Source organism: Thamnophis elegans, chromosome 4, assembly GCF_009769535.1.
Source record: "Thamnophis elegans isolate rThaEle1 chromosome 4, rThaEle1.pri, whole genome shotgun sequence".
Classification (NCBI taxonomy): Eukaryota; Metazoa; Chordata; class Lepidosauria; order Squamata; family Colubridae; genus Thamnophis; species Thamnophis elegans.
Window position 1 is genome coordinate 100,496,109 of NC_045544.1, and position 22,968 is coordinate 100,519,076.

The window sequence follows — 22,968 nt, forward strand, 5'->3', positions numbered from 1 at the left end:
TAAGGAACTAAGATAGCTTCATTGAAGGCAGGAAGGATGTAAATTCCTAAAGTAAGGATTTGTCATATTTGAATTCAACATGAAATTGGATATAAAGCTAAAACAAAATTTTGTTTACTCTCTAATTATCAGCTGAGTAATTGTACTAAATTATATCATTAACAAATAAAAGAACAAAACTTACTGTTCTCATTACAGATAAAAGAAAATGTGCTTTAAAGTACTGTGTTCCTTTCTTGCATAACCAGTAAGTGCAGCTGGTCTTTAAAGATTTAGGTTTAAAGTGTAAGGGTGTAAGAACTTAAGATGAAAGTAGTATGATAGATGTTCTAGATAAATAACTGCATAGATGTCTTAGAATAATTATTTCTTCTTTTTTAGCCTAAATCCATCTACTGTCCACAGGAAAATCATACTTCTGAGGATGATAATCAAGGAACTATTAAAAGATGTCCTATTACAGAGAGTCCTGCAAAATCAAACACTCAAGTCCCTCCTAGACCACCACCCCCTCGTTACCTCCACAGAAATCAAATATTTTAGGTAATGGATCATATTGAGAAAAAAATGCTTCCATATGAGCTGAGATTGTGCCTCTGTGGACAAGAGGCTATCTAAACTACAGCTTATGTCCTACTATATTGTTCCTTCTCTAAGGACTAACAGACACATCTCATAATGTGTCACAGCTGACTTTCGAAACATCATTTGTCAGCTGTGACCAGGGGGCATTTGCCCAGGTTCGCCTGGTGCACCAGTTGCGTCCCTACCTGAACCGGGAGGCCCTCACACAGTCACTCGTGCCCTTGTGACCTCTAGGCTGGAGTACTGCAATGTGCTCTACATTGGGCTGCCCTTGAAAAGTATTCGGCAACTTCAGCTAGTCCAGAATGCGGCCGCGCGAGCGATCGTGGGTGCGCCTCGCTTCACCCACGTAACACCTATCCTCCGCGTGCTGCACTGGCTACCTGTTGATCTCTGGGTGCGATTCAAGATGCTACTTGTCACCTACAAAGCCCTCCATGGTATTGGATCTGGGTACTTGAGAGACCGCCTACTGCCAATTACCTCCACTAGACCGATAAGATCGCATAGATTAGGCCTCCTCCGAATTCCATCAGCCAGCCAGTGTAGACGGCAAAACTACCCGGAGGAGAGCCTTCTCGGTGGCTGCTTCCGACCCTCTGGAACGAACTCCCCGTGGAGATTCGGACCCTCACCACCCTCCAGTCCTTCCGCGCCACCCTTAAAATCTGGCTGTCCCGGCTGGCCTGGGGTTAACGATTCTAACCCCACTCGAATTGTATGACTGTTGTTGTTCTTAAATGATGTAGTGTCTCCATGTTGTAAATTGTTTGTCCCTTTGAACTGTGAGCCGCCCTGAGTCCCCCAGGGAAAAGGGCGGCATACAAATAAAGTGTTAAAAAAAAAATAACACCACACCTGATAAAAATAACCAGAAAAACACCATTTTATGGTACAATTGCTATTGGTTCAATCCACGTTAATCTCTGAATGTACTAAAATTTGTTATATTGTCTGCAAAATTGGACATCTTTGGCTGCCCATTGATAATCCACCAATTTTAATACATTATCTTGTCTTGTTTGTTTTTGTTTTTAATGTTCTTATTTGTAATGTCGTATTATACTTCAATCTTGCAGGTCCCAGCATGTTCTAGAGTGAACAAAATGGAAGAAAAAATAATTAGGATATGGTCTCAGTTTGATGTTTTTCATCATAACTTTTTTGTAGCTCAAACTGCAAATAAATTACAGTTGTCAAGACTGGGTTCATATTTCAAGTATGTCAAGTTGATATATGTGCCATTTAAGTAGTTTTGTTTCAAAAGATTTGCAAATTTGTTTTGCAAGCCTAGTCTGCTTTGAAGGTTCAGAGCAGATAACAAAAGCAGCTTTCAATAGGAACAGAGTATTTTTATCAGTTTGTTGGGATGTCTCACTATTTTCAAACTTATCCTTTAGTTCATAGGCCAGCATAGACAACCATCCCTTATAGTGCGTCTAAAATATTGGAGAATGGAATTAAATTCTGTAAATGAGAGTTAATCTCATCTCAACTTTGTAGCTTTTTGGAAATCTGAAAATGCTTCAGTAGACCTTGGAGATTTTTGGTGAATTGAAGTGTTTTGTGATGCATTTTAAAATGCCTTTAACATTTTCTCTAAAGGTAATGGATTTAATTCTGTGCATTAAATGGTGACAAGGAAAGTTCTCATCAAGAACCAAGTGAGAATAGGCACACTAATCCTAGGAAAGAAAGAAAGGAAATATTGGTAGGTAATGCTATGGTTTTCTGCTTTGTTCTTTCACATTATTTAAAAGCTGCAAAGTAACACAATGGACTGGGGTGGGGGGTAATATACGTACAGTGTTGGGACCAATATCTCTTACTTTGAACATGTTTTCTAAATAAAATGTATTGACTTCATCAGCATAGAATGATAAATTGTGATTCTCATAATCAATTACCAGTGGTAGAGTGTTCTGTTTATGTAAGAATATAATGAATATATTGCAAAGAACATTGCCTTCAATGTTTTGCTGAAGTATAGAATATAATTAATTGGCCCCTTCTGCAAGTCTTGAAATGATAGCTAGGTCTCCCCATCATACTTTAAAGTACCATTTGATCCATGAGTACATGCCTTCCCAATTTAACCTATTTTTCAGCTATTTAGCTCAAATTCAAAGCTAGTATTTAAATGTATGTTTCTTTTCTTTCCTAGAAGCCAATTAGTAATGGTCTCCTCCTACACCAAAAGTACATGTAAGTATTCCATTCTGAACCTGACAAACTCCTTTAAAAAAAATTGAAATACTATTCAACAGCACTGTTGAATATAATTTTGGTTTAGAAATTACATTATGTATTGCATTAATAATATGCCTGTTACAACAAATGATGACAGAGTAGCTGTAACACTCTCTGACAATCCAGATCTTTTGTGTTTGAAATAAAATTGAAAATAAGAAACGTGCAATCAATGTTTTTCAACAAAATAACTAATCAATGTAGGAAATTAATGAAATACAAAGAAGGGCATGAAAATGATACAAAGCTTTAACTGCAGTCAAGGAAATAAAATGATACTTTTGGTTTGAAATAATAACTAAGTCATAAGCTATAGTAAACCGAGCACAAAATCAGGAAGAGTATAGGAGCACCTTTTCAGAGTAAGACATTTTATTAAATGGTGTAAGCTTTGTGAGTACATCTCACAAAGGTGCATGGAGTGACTAAGAAAGATTTCAATCCTAAAAAGTAGGATTTAAAACTTATTGAAGCATTTATGTGGTTGCCCAGCTCAGACCATGTGATTCTAGATGCATTCAAGGGAAAAATATAGTCATACAACTATTATTAAAAACATACTAAAATAATAAAATGGCACTCAGAACTGAATTTTCTGCAGCTCATCAATTGGAATGAACTGGAAATAATGAAGTGGAAAATAGTTACATGTGAGACAAAATTAGTTAATGTCAAAAAAGATTTCTAGACTCCTTTCAGTTTTGCCCATAGACTAACACGGCTCTCCTACAATTTGTAATCACATTAAGGCAAAACCATATTATAGCATTGTGTGACATGCCATATTGTTATATGCAGATCTTTCACTTCACTGAAAATGCTCATTTTTAATTGAAAATTGAAAGTTCTTGAGCTACTCGTAAATATATTGATCTAAATTATATGTGGTTTTATTTTACACAGATGGGTGCTTGTTTTTCAAAGGTTTTCAATGGATGCCCCTTGAAAATTCACTGTGCAACTCATGGATAAATCCTGATACAAGAGGTAATAGTCTCATCAAACTTCCTAAAATTATGTATTTGCCCTGAACCAGGATTGAATAGAATTTAAAAATAATATTAATAAAAAGCATTTTATTATGGAATTGAATTCTTGAATGCTCATACACTGAGGCAGGCAGTTTCCCCTAAATGATGGATAGTTCTCTGCAATCTCTTTTGAAGCTTTAGCAAGATTCTCTTCGAAGGTTTTTATTAGTCAATATTTCATTCATTCATTCATTCATTCATTCATTCATTCATTCATTCATTCATTCATCATATTTGTATACCCCCATCTCACCCAAGTAACTTTTTCTGGTTGTTCTAGTAATTATCTGCAAACTTATGAAGTAATCCCAGTGGGAACATGGATCTGATTATTGAACTAGTATGAATACCTGGAGTAACTATAATCCTGTTAAACATTTTTACAGGTTGAAATTAGTCTACCAAGTTATATGTTTTCTCTTTAAACCTAATATCTACTAGATATCTATTTGAGGCTTTTCATATGATTTGAGATTTTATTGTCTACCATCCTCTATGAACCTTTCATCATTCCGCTTAATCTTGATTATACAGATAAGACCTAGTCTTACACTGAAAATGGAACAAAATAGCTAAATTTGAAGGCCATAGGGTCATCTGCAAATCAAGGGAGGAGATTACCTTTATTATCTATTTATGCATGCATAGTGCATGCCCTCTGATGAACCTTATTTATGCATTTACTCCATCATGCCTTCAAATCACCCTTTTAAAAAAAGTTTATGCCTTTGATTACTGGCAACTTCCTGGATAAATCTCTGAAGTTTTCTTGCAAGGTTTTTCAGAAGTGGTTTGCCACTGTTTCTCCTTAGAGAGAAAGAGAAAGACTGGCTAAAGGTGACTACCTAACTTTGTGCCTAGATGGAACTAGAAATCACAGTCTTCTGATTTGTTGCTGGTACCTTAACCACAATACCAAACTGGCTCTTACCCTTTTAAAATCTTGGAGTCCTAGTGCCAATCACTTAAATATGAACCAGCAGTATCTTGCAGTTGCCAAAAAAGCAGAGTGATATAATCAAAATCACATGAAGTGTTAGTGCCACTTTATAATGACTTGAAATACTGTATTGGCACACCAGTCTTCATCCCTCATGAAAATGCTATTTCACATAATGAAGCAGTACGGTTTAGCATTGCAAAATCTAAAGACAAAAATGTTTCTTGGACAATAGCAGAGATTATGCTATTGCTGTATATTTTACAACAAATGAAAAATAATCGGAATACTAAGTATCCAATGTTTTGTTCTCACTTAGAGATGGAAAATTCCATGGAGTCTATCCTGTTTTGCATGTATGAACTCTCAACACATTCTGGTTTAGATGTTGAAATGAACCATGGAGTCGTTATCATATGATAAGGAATGAAGCGTGGACCAGTTTTTCTAATTAGAAAAACTTGAGCTTTCTTTGTTTTTGCAGAGAGAACTTGATGATGGCACCATCAAAAGAAAAGAAAGCTTCTCCTTACAAACCTATACTCCCTTTAAATACTGAGTGGTATTGACCAAACATTACAAAGATGTTAATTTGCCACTGACAAAGTCTTAGAATACCAAGTTAGCATTGACCTGGAAAAAAAATTGTAACCTCTGCACAAACTTGCAACTGAATAGACCTAGGACAAAATATAGACTTTTGGTCCTTTGCCAATTAATATTTAAAAATTAGAATTGTTTTATTTTTAGATATTTATTGATCACATTTTTAAATCATCCATCTCCCTTACATTGGAAGGATAGGGCTGTTTCAGACTTCCAAAAAGTTGCTCTTAATGTACATCCAAAAATTAATAAATATGATGGTTTGTGTATAACAGTTCCATTAAGCAATGCAAATCAATGAAGAAAATGGCTTTTAGGCACTAACCAAATCTGCTTTGTTCAGCATGGATTTTCCAACTATGTGTGGTGTAATGTGTAATTCTTTACCATGTACTCAAAATATTTTGAATTGCTTGTTTAAAAGGGATTCATTCATGTATCTGCCCTATGTAGTAGTATATTTTAATATATGCTATTTTAAAATGTATGGGTATTGTTTTGAGAGACTTTTGTGTGATAAAGTGAACACTTTTGTTAAGTACCTGCATTTCTTTATAGATCAGTACTTAATATTTGGTGCTGAGGAGGTATTTATACCTTGAATCTTAATGAACTTCATGAAACATCAATGGAACAGGTTTGTATTCAGATTTTGATTTTGAAATGTAGTAGTGAAGAATAGAAATAGAATAGAATAGAATAGAATAGAATAGAATAGAATTCTTTATTGGCCAGTGTGATTGGACACACTTTCTCATACAGCCTAAAACTTTTCAATTAATTACCAAGAGATCAGATCTTATTTTAAGGCTGAAAATGATCAAATTTGGGGTTAGATATTTGACAGCTACAATTACCACTAGATGGAATATACTGACCTCCAAAACATATTTTAAAAGAAGGTAAATTACTCAGATTTTTTTAGATATGTAGATGGTTCTATCTATCTATCTATCTATCTATCTATCTATCTATCTATCTATCTATCTAGATGAAGATAGCTTTATCTCATTAATCTCATTTATCCCCCCCTCATTTTTTATGTAAGCCGCCCTGAGTCCCCTCAGGGAAAGGGCGGCCTATAAGTATTAATAAATACTAAATACTAAATACTAAATTAAATGTCTGTATTTCTACATGTGATCATATGAGATTCTAGCTATTAATTGATTTAAATAAAATATTTTTTTAATATCCAGGAAAAAAATCTGGATGTCTATGTAAAGCATTGGATTTACCCAAAATAGATAATTAAACTGCAGACAACTTAATAGTTTATCTATATCAAAATATTATTAGTGCCAACCAATAAATATACTTGAGTATACACCAATGTTCCCTCTAAATTACGCAGTTTCCAACTGCCGCCCAGTGGTTTTGTGAGGTGCCTTCCACAATAATAGGAGAGGAGAGCCAGCCTAGAGAAGCAAACAGTTCTAGGTCCACAAGGCAGAAAGTAGCTGAGAGAAGGGGTATGCGGGTTGGGAGAAGGCATGGGACGGGCTCCCAGCAGTGGCTGCTTGGATTTACCATTTGCAAGAGAGAGAGGAGGGAGAGAGGGAGGGAGCATGTGTATCCCTCCTTCCTTCAGCCCAACACACTCGCTGGCATCCCAGCCAGAAAAGAGGGACTGCAGAGGGTCTCCTCGAATCTAGGGCAGCGAGTCATTCAATGGAAAGTTGCCTCTTGGAAGGAATGACCCGGCTTGGCTCCCGCTTGATCTCTCCTGCCTCATTTCTCCTGCCTCTTCGCTTCTCCGTTCGGAGTCGTTGGGTGGCAGATCGAAAGCAGGAGCCAAGCTGGGTCATTCCCTCCAAGAGGCAAGTTTCCCATCGAATGACTCGCTGCCCTAGACTCGAGGAGACCCTCTGCAATCCCTCTTGTCTGGCTGGGATGCCAGCCAGAGTGTTGGGCTGAAGGAAGGAGGGATTCTCTCTCTCTCTCTCTCTCTCTCTCTCTCTCTCTCTCTCTCTCTCTCTCTCTCTCTCTCTCTCTCTCCCCCTCCCTCCCTCCCTCCCTCCCTCCCCCCCCCTCCCCCTCCCTCCCTTGCTCCTCTCCTCTCTGAAGGAGAGGGAGAGAGTTAGTTGGTTGGCAGAGTTAGCACTTGTTTCTCTCTGTGTTGTCTCCATGTTGTCAACACAACATGTGTTGTCCTACATGTCTCCATGGATGCAATAGTGCAAGCATTTTTTTTCCTCTTTAAAAGAATTTTTGAATTTCTCTTCACCAACCTTTAAGATTGAAAGAGTTAGCATTGAAATATAAAGAAATTGTCAATCGCCATACTGTTAGATTGATAGGCAATTATGGACTATCTTGATTATATCCTACTTAGAAAGAATATGCTACTGTATGGTTGAATAAAAGATCAAACTTAATTCCATGGAAACCCAACAAAGTTCATAGGGTTTCTTTCTACGATGGGCTTCTTGGGTCAACAGTGAATATCAGTTATCAAAAATGTAGGTAGAAAATTAAGCAGACAATAGGCAATTACAAAAAGGGAAGCCAACTTTCTGAATTCTGTTTCTTTGCACTTAGTGACTTATAAGTAGACTAATGTTCTGAAAACTTGACCTAAATTACTATATATTTTAAATAGCTGTAAAGCTATGCTGAAAAAGTTCTCAAGGTATTGTGATAAATTCAATAAAAAGAAGTGAATTCTTGATGAACATAAGGAGAAATAAGAGTATTGGATAGTAAATGGACAAATAAAATTACCAATCAAGGAGAATATTTGCATCTCAGAGTGAAATGAGATGTTGTCTCTTACTCTTTCCTCTTCCTCTCTTCTCTCTGTCTCATCCTCTTTCTCTTTGACTCTCTTCTCTTTCTCCTTCTTTTCCATTCTTCCTTCACTTTCTCTCTCCTTCTCCCGTCTCTCTCCTCTTTGTCTCTTTCGTTTCTCTCATCCTCTTTCTCTTTGTCTCTCTTCTCTTTCTCTTTTCCATTCTTCTGTCACTTTCTCTCTCATTCTCTGTCTCTCTTCCCTCTTTTTTCTTCCTCTCTTCCTCTCTCCCATTCTTTTATCACTTTCTCTCTACTGCCCAACCTGTCCCCATACTTATCTTCACCTGATCATGTTTGCAATAATTTACCTTTCTAATAGGCGCAGTTCCCTTACCGGATCCCTCGCTCACCTCAAACACACACACACACACACACACACACATACACACGCACAAAACCATTTTTCTCCATTCCAATTCAGATCCTATAAATCAAATGCTCTATGAAACATCTGTGAAAAAAATTCAGGTGCTCAGGCATGCAAATGTGCCGCTCAAACACTATACTTATCCTCACACACTGAAAAAAAAATAGAGGGAACATTGGTATACACTAATTGTTAAATTTACTTTCATTATATTTAATTACTGTATATCCATTTCAAATTATAGAAATATAAAACAATGTGGAAATATGAATACAGGTATCCGGAATGTAGACTATAATTTCAGATAACGGTTAAGGGAATTGTTTTAAAGAGAAAGTGCTAAAATGCCACCCATCTCCCTACTCAGAATTTGTGGTCTCATCAGAGACTCTATATCCACTGCTTTTGTACATCTCAGTCCAGGTCATGGGACAGTTATGTCCCAAGTATGATTGAAGGTAAAATATAATGCCTTATTTCCACCTTAAATCCATGAGTTGAAGCATAAGACACTTTGGATGACACAGTCTATCTAATAATAAATCAACCATAACTATTTAACTTTACACTTTTTACATTTATTTTTTATTGGAACCATATATTAAAAGGTGGATTATAGATTTAATAAACAACCAAGAAAATATGTGCACTAAGGAAGTGGAAGACAGGATGTCTAATAACAGCTTACTATATCAAGTATATCATCTATCTCATTCAGAATTATTTCTCTTCCTTTTATCAGTTATTTCCCCCGACGATGCACATGGCTATATGTAATGAACAATTGCTTGCTGTCAATATCTGGTAGGTCATTTCACTTTAAAAAACCATTGCCTTGTAAATATTAGTACATTGGTCTGTAAAGTAATTTTATATACCCGTTTATTTATAGGTAAAGCTTCTCAGCTTTATTCTCATAATTTGCCAGGATATTTGACTATGCACGGCAAATGCAGAAGTTACCAGTGGCTATACCAGCACATAAATTACCTGACAGAATACTTCCCAGGTAAAAATATTGTATTGTATTGTATATTGTTGGGGGGATTGTTGTTTTTTTAAATGGAGTCCTTAAAATGGCTCACAAGTAGATGAGAACAATTTACTACATTTATATACCACTTCACAGCTCTCTCTAAGTGAGAGTCAGCATATTGCCCCCAACAATCTGGATCCTCATTTTACCCACCTCAGAAGGATGGACGGCTGAATCAACCTTGAGACGTTCAGAATTGAACTTCTGGAAAGAGTTCTAGAATTAGTCTGCCATTGACATGGAACTCTGAGTTTGAAAAGGAAAATCTTAAAAGACTTTAATTTTAAAAAGAAAGTTGAGGGAACATTGTCCTCTTTTTCTGTTTCCTAAGCTCATCAAGTTTCAGATATGTAAAGTTCAACTCCTAGAATTTCCCAGTCACCAGGTTAGAAAACAGAATTCTTAAGGATTACACAGGAAGGAGGCCAGATCAATTACAACACAAGGAATGAAATTTACAGTCTTTCTTCACATAAAGTTCAGTTGAGGTTTTTTTTAAGTTTCTCTGTAAGCACTATAGATTAGGACTTTAAGTCTTTAGTATTGGGGCTGATGGTTTAATATTTTACAGAGTAGAATTAACCTGTTTTATTTGTGTAGTACACAGTTACAATTAAATGTACCTCCCTACCACTCTACTTCCAGCAATTGATTTGGAGCAAAATCAAGGCTCAGGTAATAGGATCATATCTGGAGGAAAATATGATATTAATTTCTATTGTCTTTATGAATTTTAGGAAGTTTGCAGTATCTACAAAAATCCCAGATACCAAATGGTGTCAAAAATGTTGTGTGGGTAAGTAAGGATACCTTTTCATTTCAGTGTGTGGACTTTTTTATAATATACACCTGTATATTTTACATTTAATAACTATTTTAATGTCTCTGTTGCAATTTGATGGTGTACATGCACTATGCTGTGAAGAAACATTTTGCAGAACAGGGTGCAAAATCAAATTTTCTGTGGCTGGAAGAATTTGTAGGAATGGGATATTTTGGTTCTGAGTTTCCCTGGGAAATTTATAATTGAGCAGTAGGATTTTATCCCCCTATCCTTAACATACACTGTTATAGCACATGTGTACATCTTCCCGTATATTTTTCTATATATTCCATATAGAATCTTACGATAGGCATACATGAACTTGAGATATTGGTTCCATGCAGGTAATTGTCTTAGCAGACAAGGAAGGAAAATATTCATTCCTACCTAGGATTTTTTTTCAAAATATGATTTTCACAGTAGAAATAGAAATTATGATAGTTTTATGGCCCTTTTATAATATTTTCATGTCTAATAAGGCTACAGCTAGAGAATAACAACAGTTTCATGTTAGCTTTTTATGCAGATACCCAGTTCTCTAGTGTTGCATAATATATAATTTATACATTGTCCATGCTTACTCTTAAGGCAGGATTTTCTAAACTTGAAGTTTACTTGGGGAGGTGAAGACAAAGTCCAGGAAGATGTGAAGATCCCTTTAGTTGTACATTGTTACAATGAATCCACCTTCCTCAAACTTTCATTATACTGTTCATTGGCATTTTCATTCATTTGGTGTTTGGATTTTAGAGGAGTTATGTAGATTAACATTACAATAAAGAGATAGCAAAAGATTTAAAAAGCCCTGTTTTAAGAAGACTGCTCTGGTTTTGTTTGTTTTGTTTGTTTGTTTTTTCAGTGAGGAATCCTTATACAGGACACAAATACCTTTCTGGGGGCACTACAGTCTAGTATTATTCTACTAGAATGGGTTGAACCAATGCAGAAATTCATGTTAATCAAGGTAGGTTCCTTTAAAAGCAACTTAATTCTAAGAATAAAGGGAGGGGGGAGAGATTATTACTAGTAGTAGTACCAGCACCAGCAGTTATTGCAATGTTATTAACAAAGATGAGGTTAAAACATCTTCACAGCAATTCAGCCTGAATAAAGATCCTGGAGCTATATCCATGTTGTTATTGTTTGGGGGTGGGGGATGTTTATGGTTAGCAAAGTGGAGGGATAATTTCCTGGGAACTGTTCAAAAATTACCTTGGATATAAAACTAATTTTTTCCAACATGTTGTCCAAAAGAGAAAAATATTCTTCCAGTATTGTCACTGGCACAGGACACTTCCCAAAGTGGCATGTAGGGAAGACTGTTGCTCTTTCACCTTTTCCCTGCTTGGTAAGAATCCACCACATTTAGGAAGCAGGGATTTGTTAGCATGCTTCTATATTTGCACTATCTATAGACGTGAGATATAGTTAGAAATTCAAAGTTACCTCTCAGATACCTCACAGGATCATATTTGACATTTTGTTTAACAGCAAAACCAAAATCTCCTTTAAAACTTTATTTTTAGAATGTTACCTATTGATCTATTTCATAAAGGAGGATTAAAACTAAAAAAAATATCTTAACAGAATGAAAGTCTATTTTATTGTAATATATTGTTGAAATAATTTACTAATATTCTACTTTGATAATAACTTTGTGAATAACATATTTCTTGATTTAGCACATAGACTTTCCTGTACCATGTCCATTGAGGTTGTTTGAAATGCTTGTGGTGCCTGAACAGGAATTCCCTTTGGTTTGTGTTGGTGTCACTAAAGGAAGAGATTTCAACCAAGTAGTGAAATTTGAAACTATCAATCCAAATTCTACCTCTTCATGGTTTACAGAAACAGGTGTGTTATTTCCTATGATAATTCCATAAATTGCACACTAATGGATTATATTACTATGCTATATCCTGGATTTCTGTGCTTTGTTTTTTTTAAATTTCTGTACTTTCAGATTCCAGGTTTATAATACTTCCAATCCAAGATAGTTTAATAGTTAAACTACGTATATTTGGAGTCATTACTGCTCTTTGGATCAACCCTCTATCTGGCTCACACAATGTCTTATCTCTGAACAAATACTATTTGTCTGTTCTTTTTCTTCAGCCACTGAATATTGTGAGATATTGGTTCTGATTAGAGTTGTACCCTGAGAAGGAACTTAAACTTTGTTCTATCTGTTCTTTGCCTTTGTGGAAGACATTGGGTGCTTAGAAGAGGATGGAAAATTTGTAATCCAAGGGACAAAGGGAATTTATCAGGCTTCCCCTCTCATTTATTTCTGTCTTCTTTGTTGTTTAGCATTATCTTCATATTAAGGATATCATTCTTGCTTTCTCCTTCATGCTTGCTGGGAGAGATGAACCATCTTGCTCCATCAGCAAAAGAAAATAGGAAATAAAAAATGCTCCATTTTAGCCATCTTAGGGAAAGCATCGGCTTCCTAATTGGAATCCCATCTCCTGCTGTTATTTAGGCTTGCTAGAGGAAAGTGTGATTCTTGAGCTATTTTCTGTTCTTCCACTTTGAAAGATAGCTTGCATCTCATCACCTTTTTTTAAAAAAATGATTCTTATTTACAAACTAATCAGCAAGTAGCATGGGTATATTTTTAAGAAGAAAAATTATCCTGTAACATACACACACACACACACACAGAGAGAGTTAGGATATTGATACAGCTTAACTACATAATACTTTTCTTAATATTTATATTAAAAATGTTAACTCAGTATTTGGTTATAGATACTACACAGACAACTGTTGTACATGTAACACAACTGGAGAGAGATACCATTTTAGTCTGCTTGGATTGTAAGTGACAATTATGATCCATATATAAAAATTTGGATAAGGTGCACTGTGAAATGTTGCTGAGTAATAAATGTTTTTACTTTTTCAGGCTGTATAAAAATTGTAAATTTGCAAGGCAGATTAAAATCTAGTCGAAAACTGTCCTCCGAACTCACCTTTGATTTCCAAATTGAATCAATAGGTGAGTAAAAATGAACCTAGCAGCTAACTATCCTAATACTTCACTACATTATATAATGAAAATTTGCATTATATAGATGAAAATTTGCAAGTAGAAAGATGATCGGTATGCACAATTTTAATGTCTCTAGTGGCAAGCCAAGTCATTTCATATATTGTTAAAAACAGATATAAAATTAGGACAATCATATCCTTCCAGTCAAGGGGAAACCAAAAATGTTTTGACTATAAACTTTCATTGGAATATTCTTTATGAAGCTGTAAAGTTATAATATTCCTGGAAAGCAAGATAACTAAAAGATACATGAGGCCTTCCATGCTCCTTAAGGCGTCCCGCACGCCTTACAAGAGTTGGAGTGCAATATTGCAGGCTAACTCTGTCCACAGTCTGGAGTTTGATTCCAATGTGATCAAGGTTAATTCAGGCTTCCATCCTTCAGTAAAAGATCGGTAAAATGAGGATCCAGAATGTTGGGGCAATATGCTAACATTGTACCTTGTTCAGAGAGTGCTGTAAAGCGCTATGGAACAGTATATAAGTCTAACTGCTATTGCTAATACTTTACCTGACTCTTATTTTCCTGTAATTTGAATGAATTTCAAATTCATTCATTGGTTCTGATCCTTCCTTCCTGGGTGACAGAAAATAAATTCGCTCTCTTCACCATATGATATCTGAAAACTACTGTTGCATATCACCTCAATCTTCTCTTTTGCCAGTTAAAATTAATTAGTTCCTTTAACTATTCCTCAGAGAACTTGGTTTCATGTCCCCAGACCATCTTGATAGCTCTCCTCCATGCTGGCTTCAGGGACACAGTATTTTAAGTGAGACCATGATCAAAATAGAATGTAGTGAGTTAATTAGTGCCCATGGACTCAGTGTTTCTGATAATATAATCCCAAAATAGCATTTGCTTTATAGCATTCTGCCCATCCAACTTTGGATATCACATGGAAGGTTCAGATACTAGAAGGAAACAAATTTGTCACATATAAGAAAAAGATGAAAACGTCTTGCACCCTAAACGTCAGTCCTTCGTTTATTAAATAATGTATGGAATCAATACAGTTTAAGTAGGAAAGTGTTCTTTTTTTAAAAAAAGAAAGGAATTTAGGGATTTTAGAAAGACAAAGAGATGATGGGTAATGAGAAAATATATGGGAAAATACCATAACCCCAATAAGTTTAGGTTAGTAGATGGTAATTTAGGACTAGACAATTTAACTGAAGTACTAATATTGACAGTATGTTAAAAGATACTATGAATTTAAAATAAGAAGGATTAGAAATGGTGGGGACTGTGAGGTATATTTCTGTGATGGACTGAATATTGTTAATAATTGGTGTTCTTAGTAATCCTATACATTTGGAATAATGAGTGATTTTAAAATATTGAATGACATAAACACAGGGTGCAAAGAAATGTTATTTATTCTTAAATGAATCAAAAGGAAAATGTAAAAGGAATATGAAATAAGAATAGTATTGTTTGAAGTTGGAAGATTAGAATTTCACATGCTATCTGTACTATTATTGATAACGTATAAAAAAGATCTGACCCAATCAATGCACTGTCCACAAAGTATGTTTATATTGGAAAAATAAAAAAAACTTATTTAAAAAAAGTGTTTTTTTAGAACCCAGTGACAATAAAATCTAATTAGTGTTTTTTTCCTGCCAGTTGCTTACAAGATAGCGTTTTGGCTTTTTGGAAGCATGGAATGCAAGGCAGGAGTTTTCGTTCAAATGAGGTAAATACTAAGAGATTTGAAAAAATATTTAAAAATATCTTGAAAAATAATTTGAAAACACAATGAGAATTTTAGTATTTTTATTAGCTGAAACTTCAGATAATTTTGCAAACTATGGTAGCTGTAAATACATTTCCCCTCATAGAAATGGCTGAAAATCATAGCAATCCAAGATATTAAGTAGAACATCTCAGTAGAAATATTGGCTTTTCTGTGAGCTCACTCAATAACTTAAAAGTACTCCCTTAGCCTTAGTTACGCCATATGGAAAAGAGGTAAATAATGATAACATATACCATAAACTTAATTGTACAGTTTGAGTCACTTAGCACTTTGTGTATTATAGAATTAATTTCAGTTCCCCAGAAATACTGCAATAATACTTAAAAGTAGAGCTGCTAGAGCTTGGCTTCCAATGTTGAGACAATCAGTACAAAGACTTAGGTTTTCTGTTCTGTTTTGTTTCTATCTAGTAGATGTCCAGAAATTTCTGCTAGATTTGGTAGCCCTAGTAGTTAGCCACATATGTGTATGTGTGTATGTATTTATTCAATTTAGATATGACTTCAGTTAATTTTATTTAATATTCCAAAGTAAAATGCTTGCAAGGTTGATTAATGGAGCATTTGTTACATGTACTTTCACTCTTAAATATTTGATTTTTCAAATAGATCACCCAGGAAATTTCTGACAGTACAAGAATATTTAGACTCCTTGGATCTGACAGGTATGATCAATCACAATCACAACATATAAGGAAGGAGTAGTTTTGGAATAAATTATCTGTTAAGCTTGGGACTCATTACATTAGTAGCTGCGAAACTCATTCTTTTGCAGAGGAGAAGCAGGAATCACTAGACTTGCTATGTATAATTCTCTTGCTTGCCTTTTTTTCTGGACAGCTTTAAGTATTGGACTTCCATCATTTATAGGGAAGGAATTTGGCCAGTGTCTTATTGTCCTTTAGTCATCTCACTTGGGCAAGTGACTAATCCCTGGCAGCTGCTATCTCATTGAAGGTGTGATTGGATAAAGGAGAACAACATACTTGATTAGATCAAGAAAAAAAAACCTCTCAATTGGTTTATGTTGTGTCACATGCTCCATCCTGCCCAAATCTGAAAGCAAGACCCAATTAAGGGCTTTCATAAAGGTTTGATATATTTGCCAAAATTATTGTTATTGGGACGTTCTTTTTTTCCCCAGAGTTGTGGTACTGGAAAGTAGACCAACAGATAACCCTACTGCCAATAGCAACTTGTACATCTTGGCAGGTCATGAGAACAGTTACTGAGAAGAAGCAAGATAAGGAAACACTACTGCTTCAATACATCTGACATCAATTGCACAAAAGCGAAAGGATCCCAACTACAGTTATTTTGTAATTTATTGTAGTGTATGAGTATGAGTGAGAACAAGAATGCTTGCTCGGATGATATGCATATGATTAGCATATTCTAAAGAACTCTTGATTCACTATTATGTAATGTTTGTACATATATGCAGTATTTTTTGTTGAAGTGTATTACTGGAGGCCTCTCTTGATTTTTCTGTAGATAATGAACAAAATGTTTTACTTGTACAGATATGTAAAGTTTGCTGAGGACAGAAAATTGTGTTTGGGTACTATTTTAAGGACTAATGGGATGCTATTGATAAACACAGTACATTTAAATAACACTATTGTATTTTATTATGTAATTTACTAATATAAATAAATCTTATCTTTTAGACATTGTAATCAAGGCGGTAATCCTATTACAATCTTGTTTTTAGTTCTATGCAAGTACACTGGTGTTTTTGGTTGCACAAAGTGTTAATATGTAATGTATTCAGTCACAAAAGTACATTTGTGGAAATAATTTAGGCATTATAATTTTAGCTTATTTGGGTAGTTCTCTTTGTGAAACCAGCCAATTGAACACCTATATTTTTATATTTAAGGAAAATTCTCTTAATTATTTTCTATGCTTGGAGAGAGAAAAATACCTATTTTGAAATGGGAATAAATCCAATAGTGGTACCTTGGTGTAATTATAAGTGTGTACAATGATACAAAGCTTTATTATGATGAGTCTATCATGCAAAAATTCACAGCACTCCACACTGTGGAAGTGTTTAAATATTTGGAGTTAGATCCAGATAGCCATGTGCAAAAGGCCTTAGTACTGTATACAGTACTTTGCAGATATTCATTAGCACTTGCATTACAACAACGTATACATTTTCCTTCATTAAGAAGAGATTGACTATCACTAATGAATTGCCATTGTACCCTGTTGGATCTGCAGAGCTCCTCTTGATTCTTATAGGCAGTGATGGCAAACCTTTTTGGTGCCGAGTGCCAAAAGGGAGCATGCACTCACGCTTATCTGGGACACAACCTGGAAGAGGAGCTGCCCAGGGGGCATGCGCGCACTGGAAAATGAACTTCCAGTTTCCAGCGCACACATGGGCAGTGGCCAGCTAGTCTTCCGGTTACCGCACACATGCTCACGCCAGAAAACGGAAGATCAACTCTTCCAGTTTCCAGCACTGCTGCACACACGAAGACCAACTGATAGATGCATGCACATGCGCGCCAGAAACCTGGAAGAGAAACGGGCAATGCCATGCATGCCAGGCAACATGGTTCCATGTGCCATTTCAAGCACAGGTGCCATAGGTCACCACCACGGTTATAGGATGATAGGGCCATAGGGCTCCTGCTGGATTCCATGTGTAGACAGAAGCTTTTCTTTTAGCAAGGAATATGAATCAATGGTTTTAAATTAGAGTCAAGGATCTTTCCTCTTCCTCAGACATAGCAACAAAGTTTTCAAACAAAAATCAGTACAGAGGAAAGCATTTTGTTTAAAACAGGAAATGCTTATTGCAACTGGTTTTCCCAACCTCACAACAAATGTAGCTCCACCTCTCAGTCAGGAAGAAGGAAAGCCAGCAATTCATATGTACCCTAACAACAGGAATGGTGAAATATTATCTTCCTTGTGATGCTGAGCTACAACTTTTAAGGCCAGTTGTGAGGGAAACTGGAGTATATTAATAATTAGTAGAAGATAACAGCTTCCTGGCACTAATCATAACATGCAACATGCACATATGTTTTTCTGAGAGAAGAATGCTTCCAACCCACTGCCATCAAGGACGCCATATATTGACTACCTGTTCTGGAGAAAAGTGATACTAGGTGGGGCAACTGTTTTAAGGAATTTTGCTTTTGTTTTAAAAAATGTTTTGCCTTACTACTGTTGTCACATTTTTTTCTCTTAATGTCTTAACACCTAGCCAGAATATTTAGTTACTACCCTCACAAAATTAAATGGTTATAAACACATCACAGGAATTTTAGTTTTGAGCAAACTATTCTGATTCTTTCAGTGCGATATGTAGATGCCATGTTTTAGTGAAAATACATACTTTTTTGTATATGTTCTTTATACTGTGATATAAAGTAAGAACAAAGTACATTAAAACTGATTATGGTCTGTATTATTGTTGGTAATGAATATTTCCTTATGTATATAATGTAAAATAAGTTTTTAACATGTTGTTGGTTCATGTGGATTAGCATCTGCAGTAATTTTCCAATGAAATTAAGCACTTGCTAATTGAGGAAGAATATTTTTACCGAAATAGCTTTGGTTGTAAAAAAATAATTTAGACAGCCTAATAACTAAATTAACTTCCTTTAAATTATACTGCATAATACAAAGTAACTGTTGTGGCATAAGTACATCTTACAGTGTTTTTAGGATCTAAAGAAGTCCACTTATAGAATCCTTGGCTTTTGATTTCCCCTCCTATGACTTGCCCTGGCTAATTTTCTGCTCCATTGCAGCGATGGTGGTGGCAGTAGGTCCAAGGCTTAAACTGTGTGTACTCATTCATAGGATCAAAGGATTGTGGGGATGGAAGTGATCATAAAAATCAACTAGTCCACAGGTGTCAAACTTGATCGTGTGCGGGACAGAGCGTGAATTCTCAATTTTTTTTGCCTTTGAGAGCCAGGGTGGGTGTGGCCTGTGTGGGCTGTATCTGGCCTGCGGGCCATCAATTTGACAGACCTGATTCTAGTCCAACCTTTCATGCTGGTTCGCTTCCAGCCACAGAGCACATTCTTCTATATTTGAGCTGAAACCTTCCTCTTTTTAATGATGGTTCATATTTATGACCATTGCTTGTCCCAAGGTCATGTGATCCAATTTTCCTGTAATTTGCTTACAAATTGTCATAATTTAGAAATAAGCAGTAAACTGGCTTAAGTCTGCAGCTACTCCACCTTGAGTGTTAGAAAGTGAAAATGATGCAGAATTCCCAAATGATATCTCCTAACTAGGTGAACAATATAGAATTTTTCCTAATCGGAGGTCTTTTGGAGCACTGCAAAAAAGGTTGTTCCAGTCTCCGTAATTTTTTTTATTTTTTTCTCCTCAAAATACTAGGAAGGGGGAAACATTCAATTACACTAATTGGAACAGCACATAATCCATGGAATAGCCACAAGATATTGTGAAGAATATCTTACCTCTGAATAATTACCTTGGAATAAGAAATGTATGGAAGAAAAATCGGTAAAATGAGGAGCCAGATTGTGGGGACAATGTGCTGACTGTAAATTGCTTAAGAGAGGACTGTGAAGGTGATATATAAATCTAAGTCCTATTGTTATTGCTATGAGGGTGAGGGGTTAGCCTTAAAGACTCAATGTTATCTCCAAAGATTGTTTGCATGGGAACAAAGACAGGAAAAAGATTTGTCTTTGTCTCCCTTTGCAAATCCTGGAAGGCAGCATGATTCTTTTGTTTCTTATGACCTTCTAATGGGATTTCGTTGTCTAGTTTGGAAATAAACGATCACCAGCCAAAACTTCCAAGAGGAAACAATGGTAATTTTATTCTTCACTTTGCAATGCTGGTAGACCACACACGTACAGTGCCACACACGTACAGTGCCACACACGTACAGTGGATACACCATAAATCGTCAATACATTTGCCTTATATTCTGTAGTACCATTACAAATTTACCTCTCACCTCTTCCTTGGCACGGCAATGATATCATAACCTATGTATAGTGTCTAAAATGGATATATTACCTTCGCCCCTGAATACATCTCCCACTACTCTAATTCTATCTCCCCCTGCCCTTATTTACGAACTTCCTTTTATGGTCCTAGTTCCTAGAGGTTGTCATATCAGTAAGTTCTGGTTATGGCTGGTTTCTAGCATAAGAAAGGCCTCTAGTTCCTAGGTACAATTCTCAGGCTTCAGTCTAGCTCAGGAGATTAGAAACGTATACAATGTAGTTTCTTCACAGGCCAACCTGTCTTCTTAAAATTCTGTAAAACCAATACAACTCTGTTTCCCACATTCTGGAATTTCAAAGAGGCGAATGGGACACCGTTTTATGAGACATCCTCAGAGGCTCACCCAGGACTTTCCTTCCTGTACATTTTTTATTTTGGGTTACCGAGGCCGAGGAAACTATTTTACATTATGGCAGTTCGTGGTATCAGGCAGTTTTCAGATAGCTTAGGAAAACAAGATTAAACATATTTTATACTTGATTCCCGAACTGCATATATTATAAAACTGGGGGGGGGGGGTTTCAAGGAAAACATTTAAGAGAGAACCTGAATTATTTTTTTTAGAGGAGTCAGTTATTCTTGTGCCGCCAACATAATGCCACATCTTTGGAACTGCACGAAAAAACACGCCTTCAGCTTCCTGTAATTCCACAAAATCCGCAATGTTCGTTTACTGTCAAACCAATTATATGAAGGAATCCAGTATTATCCCGCGTTGTTTTGTTTTGAATATTCAAGTAGAGACCGGCGACAGAGTCATGAGTCCTCCAGGCCACAGGCGGCGCATGGACAGATCTCGCCTCCTCCACCCCCTTTCCACAGCTCAAAACAGCTTCGCTCAAACATTCGGTTTTCGATTCTCGGTCCTAGACCGAGCAGAGGTTATGATTAACTCACAGTCTCACTTCCGCACTTCGGAGGAAGAGGAAAAAGGAAAGCAAAGCGAACAACTTCCAAAGAAGACGCTTCGGGAAGAAAAAAAAAAAAGAGAGGAGTGACTGAACGTAAAGTGCGCATGCCCAATCAGCCTTCGCACTAACTGCGCATGCGTCGGCGGTTATATCCATCAGGACAAGGGAAGAATCCCGAGAGTTCAAAGCTGCAGGCGAGACCCTGCCCCTTCTTCTCCAGAGTAACCGTCATTTTCCTCTCGTGGACGGTTTCCCCTCGGACCTTTTTCAGTCTCGGACCTGTCAAGACGAGAGATAGGATGTTCGGTGGTGTCTTGATCCAGGCCGGTCCCTGCGCTGAGTGAGACAAGGCCAGGCCGGTCGGCGGGTGACCGGGAAAGGGATGTCGCCACCGTACCCCGACGTTGGGTTTTGCCGCTGCCGCCTTTGGCGGCTCCCGCTGCCTCTGCCCTCCTCCGGTGGTTCTGGTGGCTGCCCGCGACCTTCACTCCAAGCCCGGGAGCAACGTCGGGCTCGGGCTCGGCACTGATTCCCGTCGTTTCCCCCCACCCCACCCCTTAGGGGGCGGGACGGGGTAAGCAAGATGCAAGCGGCTCCGCTGCAGTACGAGTTCTTCAGTGAAGAAAATGCACCCAAGTGGCGGAGTCTGCTTGTGGCCGCCCTCAAAAAGGTGAGAGAGGCTTTATCTTTCCAGCGCACGTTGGATTTACAAATACCTCGAGATTTACAAGGCTTGCAGATGAGACTGTGAAGGTTAGATAATGTGTGCAGATTAGAGATAGGTTAGATCAGAGATTTTCAAACTTGGCAACTTTAAGACTGGTGGACTTCAAGTCCCAGAATTCTCCAGCCAGCTATACTATGCTGGCTGGAAAATTCTGGGACTTGAAGTCCATCAGTCTTAAAGTTGCCAAGTTTGGGGACCCCTGGCTTAGATAGATAACGCATGAAGATTAGATATACAGTTATATAGTTAGCGCCTGGGGTTGATGACTGTTGGCAATTAAGTTGAGGTATTTTGTAACTTACCGTGGGAGAGCCTATATCTATTCCCTAATTACTATGCTTGGATATACACCAGGGAATTGTGATAATCGAATGTCAGTGGTTTTTTTGGTACCTGCATAATTTGCCTTGGGTAAAAAATCAGCACGCACGTTCTGCAAAATGTATGCTAGACTGCAGTAGAAATCCATGCACTGGGTTGAAAATAGCCACCAGCAGTTGCTGGCCATAAAATATATTAGTCTCTTGTATCTGTTTAGAGACAAATAGTGGAAAGGGAGAGAAAAAAATGAAGGAACTAAAAGAACATGGAAACAGACAACAAGAAGACAATATTTTTCTCCAAAAAAATCAGATTGATCATAACATGTGCAAATACTTCATATTAGAGGAGAGAGTATTGGGAAAGTTAAATAGCCTTGAGATATTAAAAGAAAGACTACTTCAATTGTTTATTAGACACTGGTGTTCTGCTTTGCTTTTCCTAGAGCCATTCCTATGTAGTCTCTTATTTTAATTTGAATGGACATGAATCAAGGATTTTGCTGAAAATAAATTATTCAGGATTAAGTGCTTGGATAGGAGACCACCTGGAAATCTTATTTAGTGTTTTGGATGCTATGATGAAAGGCATTATATAAATTTACCAAATGGATAATGCTGTACAGTGAATATATGAGTATTTCTATTTCTATTTATTAAATTTATAGGCCGCCCAATCCCGAAGCACTCCGGGTGGCTTACAGAAATAAAATTTTAAGAAAAAAGTTAAA

General features: G+C 36.6%; 2 protein-coding genes across 2 annotated transcripts in view; both read left to right on the forward strand.

The window, feature by feature from the left end:
* MAP4K3 (mitogen-activated protein kinase kinase kinase kinase 3) overlaps positions 1 to 16,483 on the forward strand; it is a 55,012-nt gene extending 38,529 nt beyond the window's left edge. Inside the window, 22 exon segments of the mRNA XM_032215052.1 lie at positions 382 to 514; positions 517 to 543; positions 2,191 to 2,208; positions 2,211 to 2,296; positions 2,750 to 2,765; positions 2,768 to 2,790; positions 3,739 to 3,796; positions 3,799 to 3,822; positions 5,971 to 5,994; positions 5,997 to 6,051; positions 9,318 to 9,376; positions 9,465 to 9,500; positions 9,503 to 9,581; positions 10,346 to 10,404; positions 11,291 to 11,322; positions 11,324 to 11,395; positions 12,114 to 12,285; positions 13,186 to 13,254; positions 13,343 to 13,439; positions 15,120 to 15,189; positions 15,861 to 15,916; positions 16,396 to 16,483. Coding sequence (XP_032070943.1) covers positions 382 to 514; positions 517 to 543; positions 2,191 to 2,208; positions 2,211 to 2,296; positions 2,750 to 2,765; positions 2,768 to 2,790; positions 3,739 to 3,796; positions 3,799 to 3,822; positions 5,971 to 5,994; positions 5,997 to 6,051; positions 9,318 to 9,376; positions 9,465 to 9,500; positions 9,503 to 9,581; positions 10,346 to 10,404; positions 11,291 to 11,322; positions 11,324 to 11,395; positions 12,114 to 12,285; positions 13,186 to 13,254; positions 13,343 to 13,439; positions 15,120 to 15,189; positions 15,861 to 15,916; positions 16,396 to 16,483 — 1,353 coding nt within the window.
* A 4,667-nt stretch (positions 16,484 to 21,150) lies between these two features.
* SOS1 (SOS Ras/Rac guanine nucleotide exchange factor 1) overlaps positions 21,151 to 22,968 on the forward strand; it is a 53,801-nt gene continuing 51,983 nt past the window's right edge. Inside the window, exon 1 of the mRNA XM_032215454.1 lies at positions 21,151 to 21,860. Within this exon, the coding sequence (XP_032071345.1) occupies positions 21,774 to 21,860 (87 nt within the window). The 5' untranslated portion in view covers positions 21,151 to 21,773. The remainder of the gene's footprint in view (positions 21,861 to 22,968) is intronic.